At 38.2% G+C, this 9850-nt stretch overlaps 1 protein-coding gene across 3 annotated transcripts in view; it reads right to left on the reverse strand.

Annotated features, from left to right (window-relative positions):
• Nucleotides 1–8193, reverse strand: part of shg (DE-cadherin) — a 361574-nt gene extending 353381 nt beyond the window's left edge. For 2 of the 3 annotated variants that reach the window (XM_081764491.1, XM_081764483.1), the window contains exon 1: nucleotides 7097–8192. In XM_081764491.1, coding sequence (XP_081620617.1) covers nucleotides 7097–7166 — 70 coding nt within the window. In that variant the 5' untranslated portion in view covers nucleotides 7167–8192. Of the gene's footprint in view, nucleotides 1–7096 lie in introns of all 3 variants that reach the window. The other variant, XM_081764474.1, reaches the window with a different exon arrangement.
• Nucleotides 8194–9850: the final 1657 nt, after the last annotated feature.

Consider the following 9850-nt stretch of genomic DNA (forward strand, 5'->3'; position numbering starts at 1 on the left):
GATTATTTGTGTCCATCTGCCACGAAGGAAAGTAAGATAAATCTATGTTTCCCCAGAATAAGTCTCAAATCTGCCCGTTTCCCAATGTTTAAAACAACTTTGCTCTCCTGATCTTCCACAGCATTGGTTTACAACTTCATAAATATTTTGATCAATAAAACAGAGAAGAACGGTCTTACCCTCCCCCCTCAAAGTGTAGGACTCATTTGTGCCACTGCTCCTCTTAATAATTACGAGACCAGAAGTTCAAACCAATAGCGAAGTCCAGAAATGCAAATCTAATTAGAAAGAGAAAAATCTCGAACCAAAAATTTCATCACCCACAACAATACCCAAAGATCCAGTTCTTTATAATACGTAAGAAGTTGCTGAAAATCTTATGAAATGAATGCTAAGCTTTGGATAATGGAGCCACATTAAAGTGCCCATTCCCTTAACTGTTAACACCTCCATCCCTAAAATGTTGTTTGTTTGCCTCAAATATAGTATCTACTTTAGAGCACCGAAGCTATATGAGACGCACCCCTACACCACTCTGAAGCGTAGGCGAAATCCAACCTACAACCACATTTGTTCAACGCTCCCCACTGGGAACTGAAACCAGAACCACGTAGATCAAAGTCGAGCGCACTAATAGCTTGACCAGCGGGAAAGATAAACCATAAAGAATGTATTACATATTTTTAAACCTACCCAACAACCTTTCTCCCCTACCTCCTTTCGGTTCGGTTTCCATTCCATTACACACGGCTATATATTTTACAAAGCCGTCCCAAAACTTCAGTTTGTTTGTTTGTGTCTTTTACATCCTTTATGCATCACTGAGGTTACGAAGTTTAGGAATTACCACTATAAAGTTTGAGTTAGTACAAAGTTTAGTAGTAGTTACTAGTAATGTGGGCTCCGAACCACAACCGGATCTGGAACCCGGTGCAGTTAGCGATTACACACACCATCATGCAAGATCAACCCTCATAGACCGCTCCCCACCACACTATCTCGCCTACATGAGATGATTACAGGACCAGGATACCAGTCCTCGCACCTAAAAATTCGAATGACGTCACGACTCCACTCCTTCTCGAATAAGCCTAGATAAATGGTTTCGAGATCTCGAGTACTTTGCCTTCTCCCGTAACATTGTTCGTATGTTTCCGTAAGAAAATTTCCCTGGACTGACAAAAATTTCCCCTTTACATATCAAATTTTCACTAGCTTGTTAAGTGTCCAATTCCTATGCCAGAATATGTGTGATAAGCTCATAGCTATATTAAAGGAAGTTCCAACCACGTTTCTTTCGTTCATTTGCTTCTTACTTCTCCCTTAGCCTAATTGGTATAATCGTGGGACGTTAAACTGATTTTATTTTTAACAAACGAACACACAGAAACACAACACACAAACACACTATTACTATTGTATTGGTTCATATCTGAAAAACAAAGAATTATGTTGGTTAATCAGCCAGCGCGAGAATTTCCCTGGAATTTTACGTTCTATCGAAAATATCCCCTTTTACCTTTTTGCTAAGTCTACTTATGAAATGTCCCTATATTAGGGAAATCTCAAACTCGCATCCTTTTCAGCATCCTATATGAGACAAGGATATACAATTCAGGAACCACCGTGATTCCTTTTCCAACTTTCAAGGTTCTCTCTCACCTGAAAGTAAATCCGAGACCCTGAGCACTGCACCCCCCCTATAAGCAAATTTGTAGTCTTTTACCAGCTTTCAGCACGTATCTATAAGTAAACATCCGCTTGATAAGAGTAGCATGCTATCACTGCTTATAAGATAAATGGCTTTATTCTAAGCAAACGTCTCTTTCCTTCTAGAGCAAGTGTTCACAAAAAGTCTATATAACTGATTAGCTATGCTATTCGCTGCGGTTTAAAATGAATAAATAATTAAAAAAAAAAAAAAAAAAAAACACTGTCAATCTTCAAAACTATAAAAATAAATGAAAATCTTGTAGATATATTTCATAAAGCTTTCTTTTCCTTTCTTTATTCAGTTTTGAAAAAGCACATCCAACATATCACGAACGAATATGTGCGCCTCAGAATATATCATAGTTTCAACATGGGTGGGGCCTAATGATGGCTGAATACCTCGCTTATCTTATCGCTTTTACCTTCGAACCTTTGCTTTAGCACGGACGAGATAAACTACTTAATGGAAACACAGTTATCTGGCTGCAGAGTGAAGCGTTTCGAAAGGTAAGTACAATCAACAACAAAATTTTTTTGGTCTGTGCGGCAGCTGATTGTCTCTCTATTTTGCGAAGAATATTCAATTTAAATTCTTCTCAAATGTGGTAATATATTTAGCAATAATATAAGCTGTACTATTCGGTAATAGAGTAGAAGTGATACATCATCGCCAGGCTATATAAGTATTGGTAAAACCTTGAAATTTGGCCAGAATAATGCTTTTTCTCACGAAAGCATGAGATAAGGATTTATAGAAATACATATTCTTTAGAACGTAAACTTAAAAAAAAAAAAAAAAAATCTCACGACTAACCGGAACTTAGACATGAAACTAGGCATATGAACTCTTCAACTTTTCATTAAAAATAAAGTATCACCCGTTTAAGAGTGTTCGAAAATTCCCATTAAAAGAAAATATAATGTGTGTTTCAGACTGTGAAAATTCCACTTGGAAGGGGAAAAGCCACGGATATTCCTAACATACTCAAATTTCCCTTTGTTTAATCAGAAAAGATGCGAATGTAGGAATTTGCTGAAGTTGGGGATCAGAAATTCGATTACTCTTTTACTTAAAAGCCATGCATTTCCGAGTTTCTGAAAATTCCGCTCGCAAAGAGGGAAAACTGATCAATTTCAATAATATAAGTATTTCCCTTTATTTATTCACTTAGTCCTCCACGGACTTTTTTTTTTAGTAGGTTCAGGGAGATAAAGGGAATTCAAAAGTTTTGCCCAGAATTGAGTACCATATAAATTCCTAAAGCTAGGGACATTAAACTTGCCATATAAATTCCTCATTAAAAATATATGAACACGCGTCCCAGTGTTATTGAAAAACTCCAAAGATAGTTTCTCGCTCTCTCCCCCCCCCCCCCGCATCGAAGCGACGTTGTCTGTTTTTTATTCATTCTTTTTTTCTGATTGCGTTACGGAAAGACAACTGAAAACTTCGAAATGAATTTTGGAGCATATGCCTATTTACTGCATGCCTTGAGCATCGTTTCAAGTCACTATTTTGATTAAAGGGCGTATTGCACCGTAAAGGGGGTAAAGTGCTCAGAATTATTGCAAAAAATATAGTATCTCTCACGAGTCCGTGAAATTAGAACGATGAAAACTGTATAAAAGCTCCTGATTACTAATAAGTGGACATGTGATCCAGCATGTTTTCAAAATTCCGGTTTTAAAGGGCAAGGGACATTTCTAATTTTTTCCCAAAACTGGAAATGACTTCTGTTGTTTGCGATCGCATCATGAAAACTTGCTTTTACCCATTTGGAGTGAATTCTGGAACGTAGTAGGTACCTCAAATTCATGATCCTTGCTTGCTGAAAATCAATGTTGCCTCAGTTTCTTTCCTTCTAACCTTTAGTCAGTACATTTGTACACGATACCGGCGATGCTGGTGATATCCTTAAGTTTCAATGTAATCGAATGCGAGCTTACACACGTACCGGCATTGTCGACAGAACAGCCGGCGACAACAATGCTGCCGGAGAACTCCCCAACAAAGTCGGCGTTACCGCCGGAGCCGGCTTTATCGAGAGCAATGGCACACGTGGCCGGTAGTTGGCTCAAGTTTGACATGTCGTTGTGCATTCTTGTGCTTGGAGTTTTGTTGTTTCCATTTTATTTTATTTTAGGTTTATTATTCTTATTATTGTCATGTCTCTCAAGAAAGAAAAAAAAACTTCAGAACATTTTAGTACAGTTCCTTTTTGAGATAGGTAATTCCCTGTATTAAATAAAAATAAAATGTGGGAAATTGTAGGGTACTGATCTCCATCTAAATACGTATCACCAAATATAACTCATAACATTCTTAAATACAACACGGCAAGAAGATATATGTTGTTGATAGCTGGACTCATGTTTCTCTCTTTCACGTCCTGAACTGCGTCTCAGCGCCGGTAACTGCTTCTCCGGGCTTCCACCAACATTGCAGGCCTCATGTGCAAACACACTTATATCTTCTCGTTTTGCTTTTCAAAAATACTAGATTTTGATCAGTCTTCGTGAGAAACCACACTGCGTGACAGTATTTTTATATAGAAGAAAGACAACAATGAGAAGGATGACATTTCAGGACTCTGGAGACGAATAAGAGTAGTGGCTGTGGAAGAAGGCCTATAACTTTGTTCAACAGCATACATGGTTCTCCAGTTGGCAGGGTCTCCTCTCCTAAGGGCACAAATGGGGCCTATCCTCTGGGGGCCATGAACGTGACCTACTAAATCTCCCGATTTCAACGAAGACATATTACGTGTAGTGTTGATAATTAACATAATGATATATTCATGATTGGTTTCGTCGCCGTTTCAGTGACTTCTGCTAGGTTGATTTTGAATTTAGCGTGCTTTTCAGTAGCTAGACTATGTAAAACTACATGAGACTATCATTTGAATCTTAACAATGGGGGAGGGATCAAAATAAGTTTGTTCGTAATGTCAAATATTACAATGTACAAATCTTACATACACAAAATGAAAAACAGAGTAATATTCAGCAATAAGTGCTTCAAGCAGTGATTATAGGGCCGCTTTGTCCAGGGGCTTCAGTGAGTTGTGCCGCTGATTTTTACTTGTGTTCCACACCCAAGAAGAAACAAAAATAGGGGCATATACCAAGTAAATCTTTAGATCATGCAACGTGCTATATAAAGTAGAGATATCTAATATTGAGGCGTGACCAAGAGGCGGGATATTTGGGAGCAGAATCCCCTGGAAACTTTTGAACTTTGCAGAGAATAAGAAACATTTTGAGCCTTTCCAATAAGGTTTACTCTTATTTTCTACTCCAATATATCTTACGCCACGGGAATGGACGGGTTTCTTAAAAAATAAAACTATAATGACCATACAGAACTGTAACAGAAGTACTTCTCAGGCTTTGTTAAATCATGTATCTGCCATAAGAATAAAAATACGAATATGTGCTTGTGCAGGTGTCAGAGTGTGCCATGACTTTTTTCTTTAATAGTTATAGGGTAGAATGATTAAAATCTACAGAAGACAATATTACTAAAAACTGGGGAGGGGAACAATATAGACGCAAAATGTGGAAAAGAATTTGACTTCGTCTGCATTGAGAGGAATATCACTGACTGCATGAAATTAATTTCTAGACTGTCAACAGAAAAAATGCCGGATATATGCGAAAAAAATTCCCTCTGCGAGGAGGATCATAGTTTGAGGAGAGCAGGAAGGTATGTTACCTGAGTTTCAGATACATCCTTTTAATAAATTGTATACTAACATACTACTGGTACCCAAAAACGTGAAACTTCCTTTTCACGCAGCGAATAAATTTATCCCCTTAAACAAAATCTGAAATAACGCCGCCATCAGAGCGTGGGTGCGGAGGGGGAAAGCGAAAGTACACCCCTAAGATCTCGGACAGAATTACTGATTATACCGATAATATACTACAATGCCGTGCCGTGGAAAATCAGCGCCCCCGTACATATGGAAGGTCGACAGACCAGCGGTGATGAGCCACCATGGTTGGCGCGAAGCGTGAGGAAACTTTTAAAAATAAACCATGCTTCTCCTTGATCTTGAGTACTTTTTATCATTTTTATTATTTTTTCCTCCCGTTTTATATGCACATACATTTTCCTAACATGATTGAAAAATGCTGCTGGTGATCTAAAATATTCCAATCCCTTTCTTTTTTTAATGCCTTTTCTTATTCCTCCCGAATCCTGCGCCCCTCACTTCGGCGCCCGGGCGGCTCGGCACTGACATACTATAAAAGCAAATCATCCATATGCCTAACTTCAACCGCAGAACCCCTAGTTCGCCTACAAATAAGACAATTCTCTTTGAAAGGCCAGAAAGGTAGAACTCAAATTACGAGTCAGCAGGTAATAATTAACATAACAAGAATAATCATAATAACAAATGTATCACTAAGCAGTATTCGAATCAACGGGAGATTTGCCCTCTCTCTCAAATAATTTCCGGCTTGTCATAGAACTCCTTCTTTGCCAGGAATTCTTTTCGCCCAAATTTCATACATATCACATTTAATACAATGGAAAAGTCCTCCCCGTTGTAAAACAGATAGATTGGAACCCTGCCACCGAGAATAATGTTAGAAGTAACAACGGAGTTACAAAATTCATCCAATAAGTACAGCGTTATCTTAGCCTAGAAAATGATTTCAATAATAATTAAAATTCTATCTATGATTCACACGAGAACCAGGAAAAAGGATATCACAGCAAGGAATAATTCCCGCATGTTCTGGGTAAGGAAAAGCGGGAAACTCCGGCAAACAGAACATCGACCACAAACTGCGAAACGTAGCTCCGGTTCAACCCCTCATTATCGCGATCTCAACTAAAAATGCATTACATATGAAACACATAGCAATTTCTCTAGCAGAAAGAACAAACAAATCGTTCATTTATTATTATTTACATATTTCAAATAAAGTTTCCATTTGCAACCGGCCCTCGCTATAAAACTCAGAAAGGACGTAAACAATATATGAAGCCCCTCCCACCTCTTTCTCCAGCGCTTAAAAAAAAAAAAAAAAAAGATAAACCATTCATAGCTCCGGTATAAAGAAACAGGATTTACAATATGGGGAAGAAAACCCAACCTATTGCTATTACCCTTCTCGCTAAGGCCCGGTGCTACCATCTTTACGTACTACTGGCGTAACCAGGATATTTTGCTGGGGGTTGGACATGGACCCTTTTGAGAATTTAAAGAACCATACCTATAGTCCAACGTTATTTTAAGAGTCCCGCATTTCTCCTAGCTATGCCTATGATGTTTACACAAAAATTAGATCTGTGCTCAGCACCATGGCAATATAGATCATGCTATAATAAAATAAGAACTGATAATAAAATATAAAATTAATCACTCACCTTCGGCAAAAATTGCTGAGAATACACATAAACACGAGATAGTTAGCACAACTGTCCGTAGAGACTTCATACTGTTCTGTATATAAATCAAGTTCACCGCAGCAAAAACATCAAAAAACACTTTAAAAATTTCCTCCAGTGAATTATGCGAAAAGCACAAGTAACACTACTACTTCGTTTTTATTTTTTCGGAACTTTCAGACTTTGTTTCCCTAGATTATCAAAATCATCCAAATACTTTGTCAAATTGTCCAAATATCAAAAGTAATAACGAGACACTTGCAGCACAAATTTACTAAATCCAAAAACTGAGAAAAAAATATACTTGAAAGCACTTGATGAGGGTGTCGCTGAACCGGCCGGTAAATGTTGCCGGTGTCTCCTCCGCCGGCTGTCAGCTGTTTGTTTCAATATACCGAAGAACAAAATAGGAAATAAACAATGCACTTGAATAATATATAGACGAACACAGCAAAATTTGAAAAAAGAAAAAAAAATCCACACAAACCACTTGTTGAACTTTGAGAAAAAAAATGACTAAAACAAATCACTGTTTGATATGTTTCTAAAATGTATATAGTTTTGTATGTTACGAGAATTTTAATATATCCCAACGCACGCACACCAAACTACACGTATAATCCTCGCCTCTCCCTCAAGAACAGGTAGTATAGATTCTGACACAGCACAATTGTACGTATCTTTTCTTCAATGATTAATCCAACCTCGGTCTCTTTGCGTAACTTTTCCGTGAAGTCTGTTCATTGTGATGACGACACATCGGCGTAAAAGGCATGACACGTCACGACTTTGAACGTAAAGTTACTTTTCTTTTTTGTATCTCGATCTTCACGACCAACAAGTTTTTTTTTTTTTTTTTTTTTCTTTCACGTACGAGTCCGTCGGACTCACCACTGCCACAACACCACACTCTCGGGATCTGCTCACAATAACTCTTCGAGCAAGAGTGACTAGCTGTGGCGCTCTGTTCTGTGTGACACGCTACAAACACACACACACACTCACATGCAGCACTCTCCCCACTCTCTTTCCCCTCTCATTTTCTCAACTTTTCCAACAAACTCTTCGGGACTTCTGTGCTGGCAGTGTGCGGCAAGCCAGCGAGCGCGCTTCGAAAACCAAGCGTTAAGGTCGATTTTCGTATACCACAACTTCCCAATTGCTCGGAGGCTACCTAATAACTACTGCCGCCGCTATACCTCATAGTTCGGTTGCTCGGACGAAGACTTCGACTTCTCGCAGCTCTCTGAAGAGGTGCGCACGAAGGAGGAGAAGGCTCCTGGTCATTTTTAATCTTCCTTGCTGTATATATTAAAAATTTGTGTGTATATATAATATATATGTGCGTGTGAGACAGGAAGAAAACTGTTTTTTCATTGATGCTTTTCAATATTTCTCTCCTCTTCACACTTCCATCCCAACTCAGAAGAGATTGTTTTTCTTCTTTATTAGAATTTTTCGCTAGTCATGTACATAAATTACAGAATAACAGATCATTTACAAAATATATATTTTCTTTTCTAAAAAGAATGAAGTTCTGTTTGCTATATTGACAGAACGTCAGAACAATCTGTTTCAAAATGATATTGATAATGACAAGTATACCGGTGTTTAAAATGAAATTTTTCTTCAGTTTAACGTCCCGCGATTATATCCTTTAGGCTAAGGGAGACGATGATTAAGGCAAGTGTGCATGATGATGGAAGAATTGATGGAATGAGGAAGTGGAAGGAGACAAGAGTACCCCCAAGAAAACCCACGGACACTATGTTGTCCAACACAAACTTACTTGGCTGGGGATCGAATTAGGGTCCACACGCACTAGAGGTAAGCGCTCTACCACTGAGCTACCGTTCCCCCAATATATATATATATATATATATATATATATATATATTGTATATACAGTAGTTCCTATTACTATGAACTGAAACTATAAATCAAAACCTCCTGAAGTTACAGCCCGGGCTATGGCCAACCACACAACTATTTAATTGCATTAAATGCGGTTAACCATACCAGAGATACCCGTTTACTATACCGACCGGAGTTCAATATATATATATATATATTTATGGAAGCACTCTGGTTCAGTGGTAGAGCGTTCACGTGTAGTGCGAGGTTCCTGGTTCAAACCCAGGCCAAGTGATATCGTGTCTATGGATGTTCAGACGTGTCCTCCCACATTGTCACTCCATAAATTATTCCATAATAATTCACTTCCATTATTAATCCGTTTTCTTCAGCCTAAAGAGCATAATGTGGGATACAGGGCCGGCCCTAGGCAATTTGCCGCCCTATGCCATGCCATCATTTACTGCTCGCCCTTTTCTCCAGAAAGAACAAATCTTTAAAGCCACGATTTTCAAGCATGCTATCCCATCATGAACAATAAAGGGGAGGGAAAAGGCACTCGCACTCAGAAAGGCGTAAACACTACAAATACAATCTCGTCGGGTCTGCTCTTCTTTAAATAATAATATATTAAGTTAGTGAAGGATAAAGCAAACACACATACAGAGGAAAGATGGTAATAATTCAATATCGAGCTTTAATCTCAATATATCAGTTTGCAATCATTAATAAAACGAGGAATATAGTGTGCGAGTACTATACGACCAGTGACAGTAATTAGAAAGACAATGCTAAAGTAATTAGTGATATAAACGTCTCATTGACAGAATCTGTATACGAATTTCAACATAATGTGAGTGATAGACTGTAGTGAAATAA

The sequence above is a fragment of the Thermobia domestica genome, chromosome 1 (assembly GCF_964235325.1).
Source record: "Thermobia domestica chromosome 1, izTheDome1.hap1.1, whole genome shotgun sequence".
NCBI classification, from domain to species: Eukaryota; Metazoa; Arthropoda; class Insecta; order Zygentoma; family Lepismatidae; genus Thermobia; species Thermobia domestica.